Source organism: Microtus pennsylvanicus, chromosome 12 (genome assembly GCF_037038515.1).
Source record: "Microtus pennsylvanicus isolate mMicPen1 chromosome 12, mMicPen1.hap1, whole genome shotgun sequence".
NCBI classification, from domain to species: Eukaryota; Metazoa; Chordata; class Mammalia; order Rodentia; family Cricetidae; genus Microtus; species Microtus pennsylvanicus.
Window position 1 is genome coordinate 93377335 of NC_134590.1, and position 27467 is coordinate 93404801.

Consider the following 27467-nt stretch of genomic DNA (forward strand, 5'->3'; position numbering starts at 1 on the left):
TGACCCTATCCTAGAGCAATACTTACGAATATCATGCATATCATCCTAGAACTTTCATCTGGCGACGGATGGAGATAGAGACAGAGACCCACACTGGAACACTGGATAGAGCTCCCAAGGTCCCAAGAAGGAGCAGAAGGAGGGAGAACATGAGCAAAGAAGTCGGGACCACGAGGGGTGCACCCACACACTGAGACAGTGGAGCTGATCTACTGGGAGCTCACCAAGGCCAGCTGGACTGTTACCAAAAAAAAGCATGGGATAAAACTGGACTCTCTGAACATGACGACAATGAGGGCTGATGAGACGCCAAGGACAATGGCACGCGGTTTTGATCCAACGCAATGTGCTGGCTTGGTGGGAGCCTAGCCAGTTTGGATGTTCACCTTCCTAGATATGGACGGAGGGGGGAGGACCTAGGACTTACCACAGGGCAGGGAACCCTGACTGCTCTTTGGACTGGAGAGGGAGGGGGAGAAAAGTGGGGGGAAGGGGAGAGGGGTGGGAGGAGGGGGAGAAGAATGGGAGGAGGGGGAGGGAAATGGGAGGCTGGGAGGAGGTGGAAATTTGTTTTTTTTCTTTCTTTTCTTTATTCTCCTTTTATCAATAAAAATACATTAAAAAATAATAAAAAAAAAAGAAATAATGATGAATCAAATAATAAAATTTTGCACATATTATTCTAAAATACTATTTTGACAGTGTAAACATTTCCCTTTTAACCCAGAATACTGAGCTCTGATATTATTCTATAAATATTTAACAAGATATGGCAAAATGAATAAATTATATGAACTTAACTGCATTTCGACCATTAAGGCGATTACATGAAGAACACAATGATGAACAAATGAGATTTAATTTTCATTGAACTGAGGGAAATTAGGAACATTCTTGAATGAAGAGGATAAATGGAGGAACTCTTTAATTTTCTAAACTCCAGTGATACATCTAGGGCCCCCTTCTCCCCTCTACTTGAGTTTTGTGAGGATCTGATTACATGTTCAGTGCAACTTTTATCCAGCTATTTTCCCTTTTCTGTTGTTGTTTTTTGAGATAGAGTCTTGAATGGCTCCCTCAAGAATCAGTGTTGTGGGTTAGAGTGACCTTGAACTCTTGATTTTCCCGTCTTATAGCCCAGGTGTTGGTATCACAGGTACCTGCACCACACGTGGCTTAGACACTTCTTATTTAAAACACCACTCTATTTACTATATCACAGTATTCAAAGCTTTCCCAATGCCCATTTTTCCTGTTTCAACAACCCCAATTATATGAACAATGTCATGCTGATTTTTACCCAAACAGAGCAAAATGCGATGAAATGAAGCCCTTCCTTGCATCAGATCCACAAACTAAGCAGTTCTATTTTCCCTTTCATAGAGACTCGACACCTCTTACTTTCTATGTCTTAAAGTTTTCCATCCATTGTGTATGTACGTACTTATATCATATATATATATACATGCACACATGGATGGATATATACATATATAAACCCATATCCATATATACCTATCCATATATATATATATATATGGATGCCAAATTACAGCTTATTTCATTCATTCTCATATATATATATATATACATACATGTATATATATGAAACTTATTCTCCAAATGATCATATTACATGCAAGCTTGAAGTATAGCATTCTTGATAATGGCTTTGTCTTAGAATATATTTTGAGCCCTCATATTGCCTAAGCATGTGACCTTGTTCTTACAAGCAGGAGAGGAAGGGAGATTATGTTTTTTCCTAATTTCCCTATTCCACCTATAGAAAGGTGATGAGAAAGGTATTTGTAACTTAAGGGAAATAGGATAATTTCATAGTTAGACAATGATGGACCTGTTTAAGCAGCTCAGTCTCCCTTCTGGACATCTTTGAAGGGGTCAACTTTCAAACTTTAAAGTCATCTTTCTTCTCTTAAGCTTTGTTCCTTCCCATTTTCTTCATAGACATCAGGTCTTCCTGGAATGTTAATGCTTCCTTGCCTGTTTCTTATAATTCATGGGATTTTCAATGGGTGAGCTTTCTTCATGTATGCTTTCTAAGTGCCCCGGAGACACCGGCACTCTTGTCTTTAACCTACACTCACTTGTAAACTTCACTATTACTTTACTACTCTCTTTAATAGTTCCTATAAGATACAGTTCTATTTTTTTAAATTGATTTTTATTGAGCTCTACATTTTTCTCTGCTCCCCTCTCTCCTTCAACCCTCTCTCAAGGTCCCCATGCTCCCAATTTACTCAGGAGATCATGTCTTTTTCTATTTCCCATGTAGATTAGATCTATGTAAGTCTCTCATAGTGTCTGCATTGTTGTCTAAATTCTCTGGGATTGTGGTTTGTAGACTGGCTTTCTTTGCTTTATGTTTAAAAACCACCTATGAGTGAGTACATGTGACAATTGTCTTTCTGTGTCTGGGTTACCTCACTCAAAATATTGTTTTCTAGCTCCATCCATGTTCTTGCAAAATTCAAGCTGTTGTTATTTTTTTTCTGCTGTGTTGTACTCCATTGTGTAAATGTACCACATTTTCCTTATCCATTCTTTGGTTGAGGGGCATTTAGGTTGTTTCCAGGTCCTGGCTATGACAAACTAAGCTGCTATGAACATAGTTGAGAACATGTCCTTGTGGCATGATTGAGCATCCTTTGGATATTTACCCAACAGTGGTAGTACTGGATCTAGAGAAAGGTTGTTTCCTAATTTTAACAGAAATTGCCACACTGACATCCAAAGTGGCTATACCAGCTTACATTCCCACCAGCAATGCAAGAGTGTTTCCTTTACCCCACAACGATGTAGATTAGATCTATGTATATCTCTCTTAGGGTCCTCATTGTTATCTAGGTTCTCTCGGATTGTGATTTGTGGGCTGTTTTTTTTTTTTGTTTCTATTTTGAACTTACCATCAGGTCAGAGTTAGATAAAACTGACTATTGTGACTAAATGTTTGTTCTTCCTTGAGTTATATATAAGAAAATCTAATTGCACAGGAAATAGAACAAGCATGTCTGTTTACCTGGTAAGCTAATACAATCCTACGAACTTTGCTGGTGGCATATAAATGTCACAAAGCTTAAGGAAAATACAGTGGGCATCTTATAATTTCCTGCTGGGGAGAATTGGTTCATACAATGGACAGGTGTTAAAAATTCATTTTTATGAACATGACATTGGGTATATTTCTATTTTTTCATTTGTGTAACGTTGGAATAACTAGATGCATACAAAAACTAAAATGTATTTTATTTTGCATTCAGTATTTCATTTGTGTTAGGGGAAAAGCCATTAGTTCTTTAGATTACACAAGATTTAATTCAATAATAATCTTAACCAGGTACACTTGTGAAAAAGTCATATTTACTCACCTCTTTTGCATGAATTCCACACAGCTTGCTTCCGGACAACAATTTGTTCTTCAAGCTTTTATTCTGAGGAAGGAAAGAGAATTTTACGCAAAAGGTGATAAATTATTAAGAACTTTATCATTTAATTCAGCCATATCACTCTGTTTGGCTCACAGACTAAAGTTACGTGTTATCTAAAGAGTTTACTATTCATTCTAAAACCATTTTCTGATTAAAATTATCATCAATTATTATTAAGATATTTACTCAAAACAAAAAAAAAAAACTTTGGTGAACGAGATGGCTCAGTAGGTAAATGTCCTTGCCACCAAGATGGCCTGAGATTGATTTTAAGGAACCACATAATGGAAAGAGAGAACTGACTCCCAAAAGTGGTCTTATGATCACCACAGTTATGCCATGACACATGCAGATGAACACACACACAGACACCAACACACACACACACACACACACACACACATGGTGGGCACACATACAAATATAAAGAAAAAATTAAAATACAAAAATTGACCTAGAATTTTTCTTCACTTCTGTTTCTTTACTGTTATGTGTAGTTTTATAAGCTAACCTGGGCCCCACATGAACACTCCATATGACCTTCTTGCAAGCATCTCTCCCATGGCACTGACACAAAGGGCACCTTATTGTCTATTACAATAAAGCCACATCTCAACAAAAGTCTGAATTGCCCTTGAAGACTAGGTTGAGAATCTTATAACTTATGGATAAGTGTTATATTTAAAGGTTCTTTCATGTTTAAAAGCTAGTTCTAGAAACCAATTATGAGTGAGTACATCCCATGTTCAGTTTTTGGGGTCTGGGATACCTCACTCAGGATAGTGTTTTCTATTTCCATCCATTTGCATGCAAAATTCGAGAAGTCATTGTTTTTTACCGCAGCGTAGTACTCTGATGTGTATATATTCCATACTTTCTTCATCCATTCTTCCATTGAAGGGCATCTAGGTTGTTTCCAGGTTCTGGCTATTACAAATAATACTGCTATGAACATAGTTGAACAAATGCTTTTGTCATATGATAGGGCATCTCTTGGGTATATTCCCAAGAGTGGTATTGCTGGGTCCAGGGGTAGGTTGATCCCGAATTTCCTGAGAAACCGAAACACTGACTTCCATAGTGGTTGCACAAGATTGCATTCCCACCAGCAATGGATGAGGGTACCCCTTCCTCCACAGCCTCTCCAGCAAAGGCTATCCTTGGTGTTTTTGGCTTTAGCCATTCTGACAGGTGTAAGATGATATCTCAAAGTTGTTTTGATTTGCATTTCCCTGATTGCTAAGGAAGTTGAGCATGACCTTAAGTGTCTTTTGGCCATTTGAACAATGAGGGCTGATGAGATGCAAAAGACAATGGCACGGGGTTTTGATCCTACGTAATGTGCTGGCTTTGTGGGAGCCTAGCCAGTTTGGATGTTCACCTTCCTAGATATGGACGGAGGGGGGAGGACCTAGGACTTACCACAGGGCAGAAAACCCTGACTGCTCTTTGGACTGGAGAGGGAGGGGGAAAGGAGTGGGGGGAGGGGGAGAACAGAGGGAGGAGGGGGAGGGAAATGGGAGGCTGGGAGGAGGTGGAAACTTGTTTTTTTTTTCTCCTTTTCTCAATAAAAAAAAATAAATTATACAGCTAGCAAAAAAAAAAAAGCTAGTTCTGATTCAGGCCTCAGAAGTGAGTGACCTGTTAACCTGTTTTATTTAGTATTTTTGCATCCAAATTCATGAAATTCATGAGTGAGATTGGTATGTAATTACCTTTCTTAGTAATGTCTTTCTGTGATTTGGGTATCTGGATCATTGTAGACTCATAAAAAGAGTTGCCAATGTTCCTTCTGTTTCTGTTGTGTGGAACGATTTGAGGAGCATTGGTATTAGTTCTTCTTTGAAAATCTTGTAGAATTCTGAGCTGAAACCATCTGGTCCTGGGCTTTTTTTGGTTGGGAGACTTTTGATGACTGTTTCTATTTCTTTTTTTTTTTTAATACACACACACATTTTTAATTTTTAAAGAAAAAAGGAGTTTCCATATAGCTAACTGGAATCTTCCAAACACATAAACTACATCTGCTTTCTAAACTAACACAAACAAACAAGCATAGTGGCCAGTAAACCATGCTCGGGCTGAAGAGATACATCATAACCTCTTTATATCACCTACCTAGAGCAGAATTATTTTCGTTTTTTAAAATTTTATCCATAGTTTGTCTTAATTATATTTCTTCCTCAAATGTAAACCTGTTCAGTACCCTTAGAAAGCATCCTCAAATTTCATTTTAAAAACAAACAACTTTCAATAAGGAAATAAATAGACCAAAATATTTTTCCTCTCTTTCCTCAATTGTTTACATCACTTCCTTTTACACAGTGTAACTCCAGAAGCCCCTAACCAGTCTCCCTACTTGGGTATAGCTGAGGTTTTTACTGTCACCGAACGAGTTTTAGGAAGGCTTGATGAAGGAAAATTAGTGAATTTATTGATGAGGAGAAAGGACCACCGCACTGCTCTTGAAGAGTGCCAGGGCTGGTGACAAGAGAGGAATTCACCGCAGCACCTCAGGAGCGACTGTTTCTATTTCTTCAACAGTTATAGGTCTGTTTGATTTGTGTATCTAGTCTTGATTTAATTATGGTAAGTGATATTTATTCAGAAAGTTGTCCATTTCCTTTAAGTTTTCCAATTTTGTGGAGTACAGGTTTTCAAAATATGATCTGATGATTGCCTCTGTGTCTGTTGTTATGTCCCCCTTTTCATTTCTGATATTGTTAATTTGGATGTTCTCTCTCTGCCTTTTGGTTAGTTTGGAAAAAGGTTTGTCTATTTTGTTGATTTTCTCAAAGAACCAACTTTTTGTCTCATTGGTTCTCTGTGTATTGTTTTTTTTGTTTCTATGTTGTTAATTTCAGATCTCAAGTTGATTATTTCCTGCTATCTAGTTCTCTTAGGGAAGTTTGCTTCTTTTTGTTCTAAAGTTTTCCAATATTCTGTTAATTCACTAGTGTAGGATTTTTCCCGCTTCTTTGTGAATGTACTTAGTGCTATGAACTTTCCTCTCAGCACTACTTTCATTTTGTCCCATAAATTTGGGTATGTTCTGTGGTCATTTTCATTGAATTTTAGGAAGTCTTTAATTTCTCCCTTTATTTCTTCCTTGACCCATTGATGATTCAGATGAGGACTATTTAATTTCCATGTGTTTGTGGGTTTTCTGGAATTAGTATTGCTGTTGACTTGTAGTTTTAAACCATGGTGATCTGATATGGTACATTGGGTTATACCATTTTTTTTGTATTTATTGAGATTTGTTTTGTTACAGAGTGTGTGGTCAGTTTTGGGCAGGTTCCATGAGTTGCTGAGAAGAAGGTATATCCTTTTTGGTTTAGATGGAATATTCTATAGATATTTGTTAAGTCAATTTGAGTTATAACATCTATTAGTTCTCTTATATCTCTGTTCATTTTATGTCTTAATGACCTGTCCAGTGGTGAGAGGGGAGTGTTGAAGTCTCCCACTATTAGTGTGTGTGGTTTAATGTATGATTTAAGCTTTAGAAGTGTTTCTTTTACATATGAGGGTGCCCTTGTATTTGGGGCATAGAATTCAGTATTGAGATTTCTTCTTGATGGCTTTTTCCTGTGACTAATATGAAATGACCTTCTTTGTCTCTTTTGATTGATTTTATTCTGGAGAAATGTCTTGATGTTAAGGTATTCTTTTATGTAACAGAAGAATGGATACTTTTTTCCTTTTTTTTGCATTCATTCTCTTAGTCTGTGACTTTTTATTGGGAAATTGAGACCACTGATTTTTGAGTCATATTAATGAGGATTGTTTGTTGATTCCTGTTATTATTTTGGGGAGTATGTTTGTATGTATGTTTCCCTTTTGATTTATGGGTCTGAGATTATTTATTTCTTGGGTTTTCTTTAAAAATTTTACTTATTTCTTCTTTAAGAACCTCTATCACAGAATAATAGGATGGAGAACATAGTCTTAGAAAATGGACCTAAGAAACAAGCTCACATAGCTGCTTTAATATCTCACAAAATAGACTTCAAACCAAAACTAATCAAAAGAGATGGAGAAGGATACTACATACTTATCAGAGGGAAAGAAATCCAAGAGGACACTTCAATTTTAACATCTATGCCCCCAAACAAAAATGCACCTAAGTTTGTAAAAGAAACACTACTACAGCTTAAGTCATGTTTTGACCTTCACATACGGTTAGTGGGAGACTTTAGCACCCTGCACTTGTCAGCGACAAGTCATCCAGCAAAAACTAAACAGAGAAATGCTGGAATTAACTGATGTTAAAAATCAAATTCATGCAACAGATATCTACAGGACATTTCATCCAAACACAAAAGAACATACTTTCTTCAACACCACATGGAACTTTCTCCAAAACTGAACAGGTACACAGGCACAACGCAAATCTCAAAAGATGCAATAAAATTGGAATAACATCCTGCATCCTATCTGACCACTGTGGATTAAGGTGGAGATCAACAACAACAGAAGCAACAAAAAGCTTACAAACTCTTAGAAACTAAACAACTCTCTCCTGAGTGAAAAACGAGTCAGAAAAGAGATTAAAGACTTTCTAGAATTGAACAAAAATTAATGTACAACATACTCCAAATATGTGACACAAGAAGAAGTTTCTAGGTGGCAACTTCATAGCACTAAGTACCAACATAAAATATTCGGAGATGTCACACTAGTAACTTCACACCACACCTGAAAGCTCTAGTTCAAAAAGAAAAACTCACACCCAAAAGGAGTAGATAGCAAGAAATAAAAACATTGATTGATGAAATCAATAAAATAGAAAAAAAAGACTATAAAGAATCAATGAAACAAAGAGTTAGTTCTTTGATACAGTCAGTAAAATTGACAAACACTTGTGCAAATCAACAGAGAGAGAGAGAGAGAGAGAGAGAGAGAGAGAGAGAGAGAGAGAATCTAAATTAGAAATGAAGAGGGGAATATATAAAGAAACAGTGAGGAAATCCAGAGAATCATAAGGTTATACTTTTAAAGCCTGTACTCTACCAAAAGAAATGGATAATTTTCTACATATATACCACTTGTCAAAGGTAAAAAAAAATTAAGAGCAGACATGCAATTTAAACAGATCCATAACATCTAGTGAAATAGCAGCAGTTAATAAAAGTCTTCCAGGGGAAGTAGAGGAAGTGAGGGGAGGGGAGTGGAGAAAAATGTACAGCTCAATAAGAAACATAAAAAAGTCTTCCATTTAAAAGTGTCCATGGCCAGATGGTCTTAGAGCAGAATTCTACCAGACTTTCAAAAAGAGTTATGCCAACACTCCGTACATTATTCCAGAAAATAGAAACAGAAGGATCATTGCCCAGTTCATTTTATGAAGCCACAGCTACCCTGATATATAAACCACATAAAGAGTCAATGATGAAAGACAATTTCCCTTACAAACATAGATGCAAAATTGTCAATAAAATTCTCTAAATTGAACCTAAGAGCATATATCTAAAAGATTGCCCACTATTATCAAATAGGCTTCATCTTAGAGATGCAGGGATGATTCAACATAAAAAGTGATAAATGTGATCCTACATATAATAGACTGAAAGACAAAAACAACATGATCATCTTAGTAGAAGCAAAAGATGTTTTTGACAAAATTCAACATACCTTCATTATGAAAGTCCTGGAGAGATTAGAGACATAAGGGATATGTCCTTATAAATAAAGGCAGTTAACAACAAGTCCACAGCCAACATCAACTTACATGGAAAGAAACTCAAAGCAATTCCACTAAAATCATGAAGAAGACAAAGTTGTCCACTCTCTGTACCTATTCAATATAGTACTTGAATTTTTAGAGCAATAAGACAACTGTAGGAGATCAAGGAGATGAGATACAATTTGGAATGGAAGAAATCATAATATCTTTATTTACAGATGATACAATCATATCCATAAGTAATCCTAAAAATTCCACCAAAAACCTTGATAAACTCTTTCAGTAAAGTAGCTGGATACTAAATTAATGCACAAAAATAAAAAGAAGTCAAGGAAACAACACCCTTTCCAATGGCTTCAAATAATGAAAATTATCTTGGGGTAACTTTACTTAAGCAGGTGAAAGACTTGCACGAGAAAACTTCAGGTCTTTGAAGTAAAAATTTGAAGATATCAGAAGATGAAAGATCTCCTATGATCATGGATCAGTAGGATTAACATTAAAAGTATCTATTCTACCAAAGGCAATCCAATGATTCAATGCAAGTCCCACCAAATTCCAACCCACTTCTTTCCATATCTTAAAAGGAAAATTTTCAGCTTCACATGGAAAAAACAGCAACAAAAAACTCAGGATAGCTAAAACAACATTGAATAATCAAAGTACTGAAGTATCACTATAACCAATTTCAAGTATTACTACAGAGTTACACTATTAAAAAACCATTTTTGTATACTGTATTGGCACAAAAACATATAGATTGATCACTGGAATTGAATGGAAGGCCCATACATAAATCAATGTACCTATGAACACCTAGTTTTTTCTATTTAATTTTTTTTTTAGATTTTACTGAGCTACACATTTTTCTCTGCTCCCTTCCTTTCCTCTGTTCTCCTCTCTCCCGTGGTCCCCATGCTCCCTCCCAATTTACTCAGGAGATCTTGTCTTTTTCTACTTCCCATGTACATTAGATCCATGTATGTCTCTCTTAGGGTCCTCATTGTTGTCTAGATTCTCTGGGATTGTGAAATGTAGACTGGTTTTCTTTGCTTTCTGTCTAAAACCCACTTATGAGTGAGTACATATGATATTTGTCTTTCTAGGTCTGAGTTGCCTTACTCAATATGAGCTGTAAGATGAAATCTCAGAGTTGTTTTGATTTGTATTTCTCTGATGACTAAGGATGTTGAGCATTTATTTAAGTTTCTTTTAGCCATTTTAGATTCTTCTGTTCAGAGTTCTTTGTCTGGGTCTGTACCCCATTTTTTATTGGGTTATTTGTCCTTTTGATGTCTAAGTTCGTGAGTTCTTTTTATATTTTGGAGATTAGCCCTCTGTCTGATGTGGGTTTGGTGAAGATTTTTTTCCCCCATTTTCTAGGTAGCTGTAAAACCGTGTCCTTTGTTTTACAGAAGAGTCTCAGTTTCAGGAGGTCCCATTTATTGTTTCTCTCAGTGTCTGTGATATGAGGGTTATATTTAGGAAATGGTCTCCTGTGCCAATGTGTTTAAGGAACACCTGGTTTTTTTTTTAAAGAAGTTATAACTACACAGTAGAAAAACATAGCGACTTCAAATAATGGTGCTGGTCAAACTGGATGAATACATGTAGAAGAATCCAAACATATCATACTTATTACCCTACATGTGTAATAACTCTAAGTGAATCAAAGTCTAAATGAATCAAAATCTAAACCTCAACATAAAATTAGATACACTGGATCTGCTAGAACAGAAAGTAGGGTGTAGTCTTGAACTCATTGGCATAGGGAATGACTTCCTGAGCAGAACACTGTTAATGCAGGCACTAAGATCAACAAATAATTAATGGTACCTCATGAAACTGAATATCTTCTATAAGGCAAAGGAAACTATCATCCAGACAAAGTTGCAGCCAACAGAAAGCAAATATTTTTACCAAATACACATCCAAAAAAGGGCTAGTCTCTAAAATATATAAATAAATAAAGAACTAGATATTAAGAAAAAAAATAACCCAATTTAAAAATGGACTACAGTTATAAGCAGAGAATTTTCAGAAGAGGAGACTCTAATGGCTAAGAGACACATAAAATTTCAATGTCCTTAACCATTAGGAAAATGCAAGTCAAAACTACTTTGATATTTCTGCTTACACCTGTCAGAATAGCTAAGATCAATAAAACTAGTAAACTTTAATACTGCAAGAATGTGGACTAGAAGAAACACTCTTCCATTGCTGGTAGTAGTACACACTTATACAACCAGTATGGGAATCACTGTGATAATTCCTCAGAGAGATGGAAATTGATTTACCCCAAGATGAATCTATACCACTCTTGGGGATATATTCCAAGGATGGTTCATCCTACTACAGAATGAATGTTCATTGCAGCTTTTATCCTAATAGTCAGATTCTGGAAACAAACTAGGTCTCTGTCAATGAATGAAAAGATAAAATGTGCTGTGTAATGGGGTATTACTCAGATAAAGAAAATTGAAATCATTATATCCACAGATAAATAGATGGAACTAGGAAAAAATCATCCTGAGTGAGGTTTCTCAGATCTGGAAAGCCAAATATAGTATGCATTCCTTTATATGTGGATATTAGCAGTTAAGCCAGTAATAATCAATCTCCACTTCATCTAACTATAGAGGTTAGGTGTAGAGCAAGGACCTAGGGGGTACAGAGAAACTTGTTAGGAAAGGGTAATAAAGAATTATGGAAGGATTAAGGGGGCTGGAATGGAGGCATCAAGTTGCGACAGGGAGGGGAAAAGGGGAGAAAGGAAGAAATGTAGGTGAATCAACTGAAATTAAAGGCCATTTGAAAACTATGGAAAGCTGACATAGTAGAAGCTTCCTAAAATATATGCAAATATGAAGGTTGAAAGTGATCTAAATTATGTTGCTAAATAGTGGGGAAGACAGAATCCTGACTGGCCATTCTGATTTGTCACCAAATGAAGCTTCCAGTTCCAGAAGTGGTTCACTAATAATTGAGTTATTAGCTGAAGAGGTCAAACTGATGGCAAGGCCCCATTGTTAAAAGTAACACCTACACAACTCATTGAAGATACAGATGTTGAGCTGGTGCTTACACAGAGTTTTCATCCTTATGTTTCTACAACCATTGTTACAGGAAAATACCTTAAATCCATCACAAGATAGACATAAACACCAAGCCAGCCACAAATGATCCCTGATGGTGTCCTATCTGCATGATATGTTAGGGCAATGGTAGCACAGGCACAAAGCTGGTTGGAGAAACAAACCAATAACTGGTTTAACTTAAGGATCACTGCAAGATATGGTATTTATAACTGACACTGGTAGGGTTACAAAGAACCAGAGAATAGATAGCCCGTGGCATAGGATAAAACCAAATTCTACCATCCTAATATATAATGGCTTCTAATCACACTCAGCTATACTCATAGATCAGTGCCTTCCTCAGTCATCACCAGGGAAGCTTCCTCCTGCATCAGATGGGAACAAATCTAGAGATCCCCAGCCAGATATTATATAGAGTATGACAGACTTTGGAACACTCAGCCCAAAATGGGATGTGTCCATCAATTTCCTCCCCTCAGGGCTCAGATAATCTCTTGGAAGAAGAGGAAAGAATGTAAGAGCTAGAGGGGATGGAGGAAACCAAGAAAACAAGGCCATCTAAAACAACAAGACCAAAGCTAATATGAACACATGGAAACTGAGGCAGTCTGCACAGTGCCTGCATGGGTCTGCCCCATCCTCTGCAAATGTATTATGGCTTCCAGTTCAGTATTTTTATGGGATTATTGAATGTGTGAATAATTGAGTCTCAGTTTCTTGTTCCTTTTTTTGGGTTCTTTTCTCCTGTTCATTTTTTGTCCACCTTTAATATGTTAGTTTTTGTTTTAACTATTTTATTTTATCATTATCCTTTAGAAGCCTGTATTCAGGAGAGAGACAGAAAGGGAATGGATCTGGATGGAAGGGAGGTACAAGGAACTAGGAAGAGTAGAGACAGGCGAAACTGTAATCAGGATTTATGTGAGGAAAAAATTCTGTTTTAAATAAAGAAAACATAATGAAACAGAGCAGATGTTGATGTAATGAACTTAGAACAATTGATACCTTTATCCTAAAGACCTTGCATAAGGCTAGGATAGCCCACACTTCAATTAGAAGAGCCCTTGAACTGGAATGCAATGAAGCAGAGCTCTATTTGTTCCTTCTCCTCTTCCATGCAACAGCAGAGCTTAGTCCAACACACATTATACAGAAAACTGTAAATGAATGTTTGTTGAATTAAAAAACAAAGAAAAGAAAATGAATGGATTAATATTCAGGGAAATGACATCTTAATCTAGACTCTTAACTTTCATGGTAAAGTAGACCTTCTTAGAATTAAGCAGAGAATTCATTATTTTTTTCAATTAACTATGTAACCATTAAATGCATATATTTCTATACTTTCCATATGTGTGTATATAAATGTATACATTTATGCATATATAATAGACAGTATATATTAAATATATGTTAACCAGTATAAACAGTGCAAAGTCCTGTGTTTCTGTCTACCAATATCCTCCTTTCCAGGTTCTGTGCTGACCTTGGCAAGATATGGTCTTCCCTGTTTGGAGTTGTTGGTCAGGGTTGTTCAAGACTCCTAAACCATAAAGGCTACTGCTATTGCTCTTGCTTTGACCAGAGAAGTAGAATCTGAGGAAGTATCTATTCTGGAAAACAAGAATGCACTTCAGACACAGGGCTCAAGGGACTCTAGGCTGCAACTGCCACAAATGTCTCTTCCATGAGGGCTAGTCTTCATAATACTAGAAGGAAAAATGCAAGCTTGTGAAGGAGGGAAGCAACCAACAGTCCCACCAGCTGTAACACTGTGGTAGTTTGAATAAGAATGGCTCTCATAAGATCATATATTTGAATGCTTGGTCATCATGGAGTAGTGCTACTTAGAGTTAGGAGGTGTGGTCTTGCTGTGGGTAGGTGTAGCCTTGTAGGAGAAAGTGTGTCACTGGAGAGGGCTTTGAAGTTTCAGAAAACCAAGCCAGGCCTCAGTGTCTTACTAACTCTTCCTGTTGCCTGAGGTTCAGGATGCAGAACTCTCAGCTACTTCTCCAGAATCATGTCTGCTTGTGAACCACCATGTTTTCTGCCACCATCATAATGGACTAAACCTCTGAAACTAAGCAAGTCCCAATTAAATGCTTTTCTTTAGAAGAGTTGCTGAGGTCATGGTGTCTCTTCAGTGCAATAGAACACTGACTAAGAGAGACACCTATGAATAATAAGAACCAGCATAATATGATAACATGAAGGGTGCAGAGGTGGAGCATACCTTGACCATAGCCAAGAACTCTCTAATTGGTTTTAAGACCTTGCCAGTAAGAGGCAAATCATGCTTGGTACCAGAAACCTAGGCAATTATCCAAGACTTGTGTGAAGTTATGGATATTGGAGGGGAACATATAGCTATGACTTTGCTAGATGAGCATAATCTTAACTACATTCTAAATTTTGTCCTTTTACCCACAGATAAGTGTAGTCATCACTCCACATCAAGGAAACTTTTCTTTTCAAAAGACAGAGACTATTACATAAAACTACAACCAATGGAAAGGCAGGTTGTGGAGCTCGGTGTCAGTGGCTACAGGGAGAGCATTTTTCCTACACCCAATGCTCAGGGAACATTATGAAAGAAGGGCTGGAAGAACCGCAAGACAGAGGATCACAGAATTTACTATGAGAGTGTGTCTTCTAATACTGTCTATGAGGCTCATGAAGAGTCATTAACATGACTTTCTACAGTGTGCGCTGAACAAAGATAACAGCGATAGACATGCAAAGTGGATAGGAGAAAGACCGTAGGGTCTCTACCCTACATAAAATACTATAGATGACTAAGGTGTGCTAAGAGTAGGAGAAATCGTTTTATCTGCAGGAGAGGACACCAGCTGCTTGGCCAGTAACGAATGGTCAGCCCTGAAAACATACATCCTAGTAGCTCTATACAGACTGAGCACGTTATATTTAGGGATATACGTATGTGTATACATATATCCACATAACAACAAATAATGAAGAAAGAGGCCATGAATTTTAAAGAGAGCAAGGAAGGGTTTATGGGAGGGTTTGGAGGGAAGGAAATGCTGTAATCATGTTATAATCTCAAGAATAAAAGGAAAAATTAAATATTAATATTTTATTAGAATGTATTTTGATCATGTTTTATCCTCCCCTCCCCGACTCTTCCCAGAGTCTTTCTACTTCCCTACCCAACCAATTTTATGTTTTCCCCTCTTTCTCTTTCAAAACAAAACAAAATTAAAAAAAGAAATACGGGCTCCAGTACTGAGAGAAGGAAGTGGACATAGAGAGTCCCTTCCCTACCAAGAAACTATTTGCAGTTGACATCTGTAGTCAAAGGCTGCAGTATAGTTTTCTCCAAAGGAATGCCACTTAATATCTTAAGAAAACTTCTGAACAGACCCCACACACAAGAGTAGTTGACCAATACAAAGGTATTTTTTTAAAATATTTAAGTTTTCACTTACTAGTGAGTGTTTTAAGTTCATTCTTAGTTATGCAGTGACATTTGTCTTTCAGACTCTGTTTTCAGTCTTAGAAATAAAAACATAAATTGTGTACTAAATGTTTTTAAATTATCCACTTTTCTAATTAGGGAAGACAAGAGATACAAAGACAAACGAATGCAATACAGATGCTCATTACATAGGCACTGACAAAGAATAATTTAGATCCACAACTCATCTCTGTAATGTATATTCATATTACTTATGTGGAAAATAAATTTTGAAAGGAAATATATAAAATTCTGCTCCAAATTTTAGAAAAAATGACAATAATTCACATACTTGTATAAATACACATTTGTATATGTTCGTGTGCATTGCATAAGATCACATGGAAATGACAAATCCTGTAAGGCTTTTGACTGTGTTAATGTAATATTAACTAAAACTGCAGAAATAATGGTATCCACGTTTTGAATTAAATTGGATAAAAATTTACATGTGTGAACTTAAGTCCAAAAGGCAGTAAACATTTCAGATGACTATATGATGTGATTATGTGTTGTTTCCAAGATCTACATTGTTACTTTGATGGTATTTAGTATTTCCCTGAGACTTTTCAGAGCCAAATACAGTTCAAGTGAAAGAATATCAATGTGCAAAGCAGCATGACATGAGCTGTGGAAAGTCTGTGCATACATGCAAGAGTGTGGATACAAAGGCTACAAAGTTTTCTGATTATTATAAGATGGATCATTATTTTATATTTATGTGCTTTTCGTTTCCCTGCTGTTTATATTCAGTTTTGAATTTTGAGTCTTAATTGAAACTGAATCTCTGCCTGATATTCCGATGCTTCCAGTGCCAGGAGCAGTTGCTCCCAGCATTCGTTTACAGAAAAATAATGTGAATGGATGGAAGAGTGGAGGAGACTTGCTGATGAGGATTGCGACATTGCTGAGGGTAACCCTGAATATCCGTCACCCAAAGTGGCACATCTGCCCTGTTTCTTCATTTGACCACAGTTGAGCATCCTCAACATAGAACTTCAAACCAGCATTCCTGTGATCCTCTGAGACGAGGCTTGGGAATGGAAAGGAAGTAATAGCATGAATATCTGATAAGTTAGGACATAAACATTTTCTCATCTCAAAACAGGGACACCATGATCTACAAGCATGTTATTCAATGTTCACAAATTATCATTTATTCCCAAGGAACGTGGACAGTTGATACTTCCTCTGCACACACGGGCAGCTCCTGGCATCTGTTTTAAGTTTGCAAGCTGTGATTCTTGCGCTGTTATCTACCACAGCCTAACTTACCAGCAAAGAACAGGTCCTCAAAAATGAATTTAGTAAATATCATGACCTTGGTCTGCAGCTCTTCTAAATGAAAAGTGAAGTTCCTGGATGTCAGGCTGAAGCCACTGCACCGTATGACTCTGAAGTACAAAGTAGACCCTGTGAGTTCCTTATTTAGATATTGACTCTCAACTGGGTGGTGCTCAGAAGAGGAGTGGCTTAAGGACAAAAGCATCCTTACACTTTTTTTTTGGCAATCCAGCTTGCACTTATGTCTGAAATGCTTGTGGATGCTCTTTAATAATACGCACCACCTGTGTTTTAAAGCTTAAGTCCAAATACGCTATAGTGTATGCAATTTTTCTTGCTATTTTCATGTCTATGGGTGTATTATTTGCATATGTGACAATGCACCATATATAGTCAGTGTCTGCAGAGATCAGAAAATTGTGTCTGATCCTCAAGAACTGGCATGAGAGGGAGTCGTTGGTCACCATCTGACTGCTGTAAACTGAACCTGGATCTCTATAACAAAATACTGCATAGAAACCACTGAGGCATCTCTGCAGAGATGCAACCAAATATTTTTTAACAAATAAAATCTGTTAAATCTGGTTTTCATGTGTGATGGTGAGATTTCAGCACATCTCACAGAGTAGCCTAGAGGTACACACTCTCTGGCTTGTGAAACAGATATGAAGACCACAAATCCAGTACCTCTTCTCTGAATGTAGGAAACAGCAACAGAGAACTACCCAGAGTCCCCATGTTTTAGAATACACTTCCAGATAAAATCAAATGCTAATCAGCTACCAATAATGATTAATGGTTCATGAGTGAAAATTTAGGGAGGGATTTGTATATAATAGATAGAAATCCCGAGAGACTTAATAAAGAAAAATAGGCTTGAAATGAGAAGGACAATCAGAGACGGTGGCAACCAGAGAAAGGCAATGAGTCCATGCATTAATTACAAGGTGGAATGATGGGGCCTCAGTGAATTTTCATGATGAAAATTAGATGCTAAGCAAACCTTGTATCATCAAATAAAACTGTACGTAAATGTATTTATCACCTTTCTTTTTCAATTAAAATAAAATATACCACTGTGGCCAGGATGTTGAAAATATGCAAAACTGTATATGAATTTCTCCTGGGTGCAATTAAATCTAAACTAAGAAAAAACACCTGCAGTGTTTTATCCAAAATAAACCTAGATATTGCTGTGTCTTGCTGGGGAAAGCATTTTCTATTTTAGGGCCTCTTAACTCTGGGTACGCATAGGCAACTTTAATGGACTGCGTTAGGCTCAGATCTCTTTTTGCTTAGAAGTTTTTCTTTTTTTGAAATTGCCACAAAATGGGTTTGCTCTTTCAAATATGTCACATTGAAAATGGAAATCTTGCACATTGTAGAAGCCACAAGGTTTAGGTGAATATATGAACACGGACACATCACTCCTCAACCCCTGGCAGGTCCAACATTTTAAAAATCATGTTCTTCATCAACGTGGGCTGATGCCATGAAATGTCATAGGCAAAGCAACTTACAATCAATGGATATTATTTTTTTTAATGATTCTAGAGTTTGAAACATTCTAGACCAACGTTTTAGCTGACTTGTCACTTGATGAGAAACCCCTTGGTGATATACTGCCCTGACAATCTGTTTGCATTCTTATCAGCCTGATGGACCCATTATCTCCTGACACTGATGCATTAGAGATTAAATTTCACCTTATGAACATGCATGCCACTGCCCTATCTACTTAAAGAAATCTTTCACAGTCCTTGGTATTCCAGGCTTAGATCTAAGCCAGACATGTTTATTTCAGAAATCCATTAATGTATGCCAATTTACTAATGTTTGTGAAGTCAGGATGTGATATGGGGTTCTCCTCTGTATGCTGTGAATACCATTGGTTAATAAAGGACTGCTTTGGACCTATAGCAGGGCAGAACTTAGCTAGGTGGGGAAAACTAAACTGAATGCTGAGAGAAAGGAGGCAGAGGAGAGAGAAGCCAGGGAGCCGCTGCTAGAGACAAATATGCAGGAACTTTTTCGGGAAGCCAAGAGCCTCATGGTAAAATACAAAATAATGGAAATGGGTTAAATTAAGATGTAAAAGCTAGCCAATAAGAAGTTAGAGCTAATAGTTCAAGCAGTGATTTAATTAATACAGTTTTGTGTGGTTATTTCAGGAGTCTGGCCAGCTGGGAAACAAACAAATGGCCTCCTACTACAAGGATGTAGCTTACATTATAAATTTTTAATCTCTCTGATTTCCTATTCACAAGAAAGTTACAAAATAAAAATAAAAGGAATACAATTACCCCAGTTCCTTTTCATTAAAGAAAACTTTCATTGTAAAGTTCCTGCAGATTTAAAGCAAATGGTAAATAAATTGGAGGATATTGGCTCACATCTAGAATTCTCAACTGCCTGTAAGCCAAGGTAAATATATGCAGACTATCTTTTAAATTATTTTTCTAGCTCATGAAAGAATACTTGACTTCAGGGAATTCTAGAATTATTCCATGTTGACAATGAAGAAAAATAACACAAAAATATACTATGAAATATAAAATCAGAACTCTACACCCTTAAATATCTTTGGTAAAAAAGGATGAAAAATTATTTCAAAGAAAAACATAGTATGTGGTGGGAAGGATTCTTGATTGGAACAAAACTATAGCAATTAAAATTGTATCAATATCACTCCTCTGTTTGAATATAATGGTATGATTTTGTCTTTGTGTAAAGTAATAGATAATTTAAAAGATCATAATTTTGCAGGCTGATTCAGAATTAAGTAAATCTGGCAACAACTCCACTCAATAATATAAAATTAAGGCTAGCACCACATGGCCACGCCAACTCCAGAGCTGGGCAGATGTCTCAGTTTAAAGTAGACTTCAATAACTTGAATTTTAAACTGCTGATTGACATATCAAAACTTGAGAAGTACATGAAGTCTTCTCCTTGAAGCTATTTGAGGACTAGATTTGTGCACTAAACTTGGTTTGATTTGTTCCAAATCATAAAAGAGCTTCAAGATGATGGCATTTAGGTTTAGTACCAAACAAACTTTGGTACCTCTACAGATGAACTAACCCTGGGCCCCACAGTGTATACAAGTATGAGGCAATGGGAACTTCAAGGTCATCTATGGAAGTGTCTACATATTAGAACCCAGGATGGGTGAGAACGAAGGCTCATGTCTTAAACACTTGCTGTAAGACAAATTATTAACAAGTTTCAATATACTAAGTACATGAATTACATATTTGCTACACTAATTAGTTCCATCTCACATCACATTCAATTCCTAACACTATGAAAGCAATATCAAATAATGACTCAGTCCTTTGGTCAATAAAACTTGTATTAGTCCTACTTTTTATAACCTGCAACTTCAGAAAAATCTTAAAATTTCTGCATTTCTTTCTCTCTCTGTGTTTTTATAATTCATGAAACAATAGAAATATTATGACCCACTTTTCAGATAATGTATTTAATAAGCAAATCATGCTCAGTGACTAACATAGGGTCAGCACAAGATACATTTTTAATATGGCACTAATATGCTATTCATCTTGTGAAAATGCAGAGTCATCTTGTTGAATCAACAGGGCAGTAACTTGAGTGACTTCTGGGTGGCACTTCTGAATCTGTACAGGCTATCATTATGGAGGATTTCAGGTGTAGTTTGAACCAATGACTCACTGAATTTTTCTTCTGTTTAAATACTTGTTTAGTGTAAGACTCTACTGAAGTCAATCACATTTTTCTGTGAATTCCCTTGTTCAACTTCTGAACCAGGCAAATCTTTTTGAAGACAGAACATTCTGCTTCTGTTAGGAATAATTCATTTCCATTACAAAGGAGTTCTGGTTTGGATGTGTTGGATTATGCCTGTATAAAGGAAATCTCTGCATGTGTGAAGGTTTATATTTACAGTGAACTTGAATAGATTTAGAGTCATCTAGGAGAGACACTTCTGGGCTTGTCTTTGAAGACTACTGTAGGAAGGTTTAAGTAAAGAAGAAAGACCCGAATTTATTGTAGACAGCACTATCCCTCCCATGGGCTGAAGCTTGGCAGTGAATAAAATGGGGAAATAAAGAAAAATAATGAGCACTAGCATTGATTGCTTTCTGCTTCCTTGCTATAAGTGCAACACGTCCTTCCCTTTTTTCCATAATGGACTTTTCTTATACAGACTCTAAGAGGAAATAAGTCCTTCCATCCTTAAGTTGCCTTCTAAGATATTTTGTAACAGAAATGAAATAACGTAAACACTTCTATATTGCAGTAAGGTTTATGGCAGACCTTTTCTTTCACCGCTCAGGAAGTAGTTCAGCGCCTCCTAAATTGATCTGTGGAGGCAGTGAGGCTTCTCTGTGTTTAGAGAGTTCAGGAGTTAGACAAACAATAAGAAATGTCAAAGGGAGGCAAACACAGTGGAGCTGTCCAGGAACTAAAGACTTGAGAGGAGAAGCTAGAGAGTCCCTGAGATCTGTGCAACTGTCCTCTAGGAAATAAACCTGGAATTGCTACACTGAGTGCTAAACATGAAAGGGATATCAGATTTTAATCTGAAGAAAGGTAAAGTATAGAAAATTTTGGCACATTGTTCCAGATGATTGGTATTGATCTTAAGATTAAGCCTGCCTTTAAAATAGTGGACCTATACATAGCTCCGCATGAAATAAACTTGGCATTGGTTTTAGCAGTATAGACTTTTTCTCTATGCATTACTGGAGATGAAGTATGCTAGAGAGTCCCTCTATCAGCTTTTACTGCCACCACTAAATAATAACAGAAAAATAAAGCTGGTTTTTGAATGTGAGTCTCTGTATGAACATGTTTAGTGTTTGTTATTTATTTGTGGCCGCGATTTTACAAAATGATTTACAGAATATATTATTTCATTGGATCATCATGCCATCTCTATTAGGCTAAAATTTTAAATGTCTTTATTTCATATATCACAAATAGAAGCTTCATGCATATCTACTTTTAGTTGTTTGCTATAAAATACTCAATAATGTGTCATCAAAACTTTTTTACTTCAAGTGATGGAGCCTATAAGATTTCAAAGAGCACACATACAATGATTAAAAAATCTTTTAAGTCTACCTTGCAAGTTGAAACAAAATCATGATTCAGATAAAAGTCTTGACAAATATCCAATCCCTTCAATCCCTTGTCTTTGACACCCATAGAATTCTCCTTTTTTAGCAAAAATTTTATTAGTTCTTTGGTAATTTCACATCAGGCACCTCCACCATACTCATTTCCCCGTCCCTCCATATTCACCCTTGTAGTGTCTCCCTCTCAATAAAATAAGATAGAAACATAAATACAGATAATATTAGTTAACAAACAAACAAAACAAACAAAAAAAGGAAGCAAATTTTAAACAAGACAAAAAACAAAGCGCTTTACTCCTCTGTATTTCTTGATTCTCCATTGTTTTCTTATTCATTGTATTGGCTTTGAGAGCTGTTGTGTATCATGCAGTAGGCCCTTTTGTCCAAGTAGCTTTAATTGTAAATGTTCATTATGTAATGTGCTGTTGGTCAGGTTCAAGGCCTCTGGATTCTGGTACACCATCAATACTGAACCCTCACTGATACACCTCTGCAGTTCATTCATGAGCTCTAGCAGGTCATAGATTGTGTAGCTGTTGGGAAGTGTTAACTCAAAGTCCTGAAAGTATATCTGAGTGGTAACTGACTTGGAATGACCTGGTTGCTGGGACCACCACCTTCTGGTGAGAGGCAGAGCCAGCTCTCCCATGTCTGTGGTAAGGGGTAGGGCTGGCTAAGCCAAGTGCCAAGTTAGTATTGAGAAGAGGCAATTCTCCTACTGGTGGTAGGCCCAACTCTCCTGTATTGGAGCCATTGGACTCCATTATATCAGGGCCAGTGTGGGGCAGAGTCAGCTCTCTGGTGTGGTGGAGTGGATCTCCCCAAGGCAGTGAGGGGCAGGGCCAGCTCAGCACACCATTTGTACTTCAACACATGATTCAACCCATGTGGTTAACACAGTCAACAGACATCAACACAGATCATGACTGCAGGTAGGGTCACGGCAAGACATGGCAGGCATAAGCAGCTTGGGTCCAGATGTCACCATGGCCCTGGGACACCAGTGTTCTTAAACATACTCTTGAGGAGGGGTACTTTTCTCTGCCACAGTATTGCCATGATGTTTGGTTGTAATACCCTTTCTACATCACATATGAATACAAAAAAGACACATTCTCATCTAGAACAATGTGTAAGGAAGAAGAAAAAAATAAGAAGGATAAGGAGGAAGAGGAAGAATGAGGAGGAGGAGGAGGAGGAGGAGGAGGAGGAGGAGGAGGAAAAGAAGAAGAAAAGAAGGACTTCTTTTTTATAAAGGCAAAAGAGAAAAGATTGAATAATCTCTGTAGTTCTTGCCTTGAGTAAAAACAACAGTTAGGCCAAAGAAGGCATAGACTACACTCTACAATATATAATCTAATGTCTAAGTATAGGACACCGTACATTCAAAGACATAGAAAAAACAGACAAATTTCTTAGGAACTTCCTGTAACCCCTATGGATAGAAAATGTCATCTCTTTCAACTAGAGATTCATTACAAATACAAAATCTTGGCCTCAAAGCAACTTGCCTGTACTGAGTCAAAAATTAAGCACTGTGGTTTCTTTTCCAGTCTCCTTTTCATTTAAGTATATGGAATACTGCTCACAGCAGACACCATAACTAACCCTGGCTATACCTACAGAATGCAATCGACATCTCACACCTGTTGTATGCTCCTAGCTAAAGTAAACCCTTCACATGACTTGCAAATGTCTTAAACTAACCACCCCCAGAGCTTCAGTGCACACTTGCTTGATTTTTAAATAAAACAAATTATTTGACCAGTCCATGAGACTCACTTTCTATGCAACTCCGGTATCACTCCTCTGCAGGACACTCAAGGACAAGAATGCACAACCCATGAATCTTCCTATCTCCAGTACAGTGATGGGCTATTTCTCATGATGACGAGACTATGACTCAAAGACCCTTTATCAGGAGCCTGGCTGTGCACTCTTCATGAATAATAAATTTGTTACCTGGTTCTCCTTCCTAATGTCTACAGCACAGACATTCCCTTGACATTTTTAAGGGCCTTAGAACCTAGCTTTGTCCCTGTGTCCTCCTCTCATTGCTCTCAGTCAACAATCAAGGTCCCAAAGCCACACACAGTCAGTTCCCATTAAGTCTAGAGGTAGAGGATTCTCTTTTCTTTCCAAATTATGCAACTTTGGTGTTTTTTAATAGTCCTAGAGAAATAAACACTAATTTGTAAAATTATTCATATGCAGCCAAAAACATGGTTCACCTACAAAGTAGGAGGTATCTCACCAAACACATTTGAGTCTCTTATCACAGTCTCATTTGCTGTGAGGTAATTTAGCAAGTGAGACAATTGTGGTTCTGCATGGTAGGGTATGGTATTATGTCGTCCAAATCCTACATCTTCAATTGTGATTTGCCACAAAACACCCAAATCTTAAGACCATATAATTTTGTCATAGAAATTAGAGGTCCTTGGATGTTCATTGTATAATTTATAAGCTGACCTCTTCACCTTTTATGCCCTGCTGCTTCTGTGACATGACTCTTGGCTGTTTCTGTCAAGTTTCATCTTTAAGTGTTCTCTTTACCACCAGGGAAGGTGAAAAGTAAAAGGGTAAATACCTTCTCTTTTGAAGCAAACTAAAGTTACCATCATTTCTTCTCTTGATACACTGGTGGCCATAAGTCAGGTGTACAATTCTAGGAAGTCATTCTGAGTGATCATTTCCCCAGACAAAAGTAGAGTTTGTCTTCTAAGAAAGAAAACACCCTTTGAGAAGAATTTTGGCTCTTTGTTGGGTTTTGGCACTACTACTGTATCCTAATTCATAGCATGGATTTAACTGTGAAACCAGAAAGGTTAAAGTAGGAAATAACCAGTGTTAAAGTTAACTAAGCTGATGAACAAGTACTTAAGAAGCACCTCTTCAGCTGAATACATCATCCCAAGTACCTCACACTCTGCAAGTCTACAGGAGTAAATTTATTATCAACTCCTGTCTTTGTTCCCAAGACACTTATCATCTTCCTGCTGAGCAAGCTGCTGTGACACAGAGGAAAGATCTGGTGGAAGGATCCTAGGCATTCCTCAATGTCATCTGGGATGGATAACCATGAGCCAGAATTCACACTTTAGTCCTGACTAGCTGAATCAGACTCTTTCCATCTGTCCCCAAATCCCCATTTCATCCTGACTCCCAGGAAAACCTCTTGTACACTAGAACATTAAGAATAACTATACACATGGAAGGAGTTTCTCAGTCCTACCTCTATTCCCACCAGTCACTGCCATTCTCCAGTATCAGCATATTGACAGTTTTATGCCTGTCAGTCTCTATCAGGTAGTAGACTTGAATTGTTACCGGAAGGAAAGGTACAGGATTCCACAAGGCTTTCTGTTATTGTCTGAGTTATTCTTCTTTACTGCCAAGGAGGTGTATAGAAAGGCATGACACTCCTATTCAGTGGGCAAACTGGCGTTCAGAAAAGTGGAAGAGCCTTGCATGCAGCTCATAAAGGGCAGAGATGGTGTGTGAGTTCATATCTGATTCCAGACTCTGTGTTCTTGTCTTCTTGCAATCATCTACACAATGATTAGTTCATGAATGATGCCTCCAGTATTATGGGCTTTTTCTTGGAACCAGTAGGTGCTCGTCTTGACATACCTCTCCTCAGTGGCTCCCTTTGTCTCCTGATCAGAAAGAATGTTTTGCGGGAAGAAGGAAAAATGAAGTGCCGACACATGGCTTCTCTGAGCTCAGCTGAACTCTCGCTCCATGCCCGCTGCACGGCATACAGGCTCAGTGATCCAGCTCTTAAGTACTTTTCCATTTGCCCTGATGTTCTGCTAGAGTGAGGCTTATGATATTTAAATGGTCCATGAATTTCATTTGTATTTATGGCCTCTCAATTGTTTTCAAAACAAGGAAATTATCTTCTCTGTAAGATATTCAGTGTGGACGGTAAGTGTTGCAATCACTAAGTACCATTTTGCTTTTGAATTTTGGGAGGCCTTTCAATCTGCTTCACTGTGTGCCTACCTGTGGGTTTCCCTGAGGCATGCCTCCTGTGATCTGTGCTCTTAGACTGACTACAGGGCCTGAGAGCACAAGTCTGTAACGGTTCATCATAGCATCTGTCTTAATTACCCTTCCATCTTCAAGGCCTCGTGCACCTGCACCTGGTCAATTAAAAAAAGAGCAAGAGAAACTGTCCCAACAGCATCCTTAACAGTTAAAGCTGGCATAAGGGAGGAGAGTCCTTGGGACAGAGCTCAACTGGTCACAAGCTGTTACCAAGAATATCAGTTTACTGTGATAGTCCCAAGCCTCGGTTTCTACTTTGTTATGCCTGTCTCTTAAACAATAACCATGAAAATGTGCTACAAACAAGCAATTTCCTACATGTCATATAATCATGTGGCACAGTTTCCTATTGCCATAGCCATATGGCAATGACATTTACTACAAACTAAAACTCAGAGAATGAGGCTTCCCTTCAAATACAGTTTTCTCGTGAGTTAAAAACTTTCGGTGTGCTTCTGATTCTCCCAGATGCTTAGTCACTCTTTTGTTCTGGTGAGAATCAAATAGGGGACAAAAAGGAGGCATAAGAAAAGGACTGTTGAAAACTGATGGGCAATTAACATTTTAAGTGTGCTTGTGGATTCTTACAAACATTCTAATCCACTTGAAGAGTTTAATAGTTGCACTCCTACATTACTAGAAGTGGATCTGAGAACAAAGTGCTTAGATCTGAGAACAGAGCAGAGGCTGCAGCAACAGAGCAAGAAATGCAGTAAGAAATCCTTCCCATTGGCTAGTGACTGAGTGCTCAGAGAGAAAACCCTTCCTTCAGAGAGAAACTACTGAATTGGATGAGCACCGAAGCACAGGTGAGCTTCCAGAAACTGTGTGAGAGAACAAAAAACAGTAGCACCTCATAACTATGCTGATGCACAAATATAATAGTTCTGAGCAAAAGGGTGGGGCAGGGCAGTGCCCATTATATAGAAGAAAATGTGTACAGTCTGGAAATTATACATAATAAATGAACAGAATAGGAGATTGCTGCAAGAGAAGGGAGCTGCCTGATGGTTAAAAGGTGATATAAGAGATTAAAGTGCATTCACACACACACGTTTGCACACAAGCACACACATGCACGCACGCGAGCACACACACACACAAAACAAGGAAGACAAAAATGACCAAAGCAATATAAGACAAAAAGTCTATAAAAAACACCATTAAACTTATTATGTGTTGGTCATCATTCTGTTTGCATTTGGCTTGGGATCTGAGATATCAGAGAGGATGCTACCTGTTCTGATTCTTACCCCACAAATAATGAGGCTATGGAATCCAATCAAATTAATG

General features: G+C 37.4%; 1 protein-coding gene across 1 annotated transcript in view; it reads right to left on the reverse strand.

Annotated features, from left to right (window-relative positions):
- Positions 1-27467, reverse strand: part of LOC142832304 (leucine zipper protein 2-like) — a 385340-nt gene that overhangs the window by 72755 nt on the left and 285118 nt on the right. The window contains exon 6 of the mRNA XM_075942703.1: positions 3387-3449. Coding sequence (XP_075798818.1) covers positions 3387-3449 — 63 coding nt within the window. The remainder of the gene's footprint in view (positions 1-3386; positions 3450-27467) is intronic.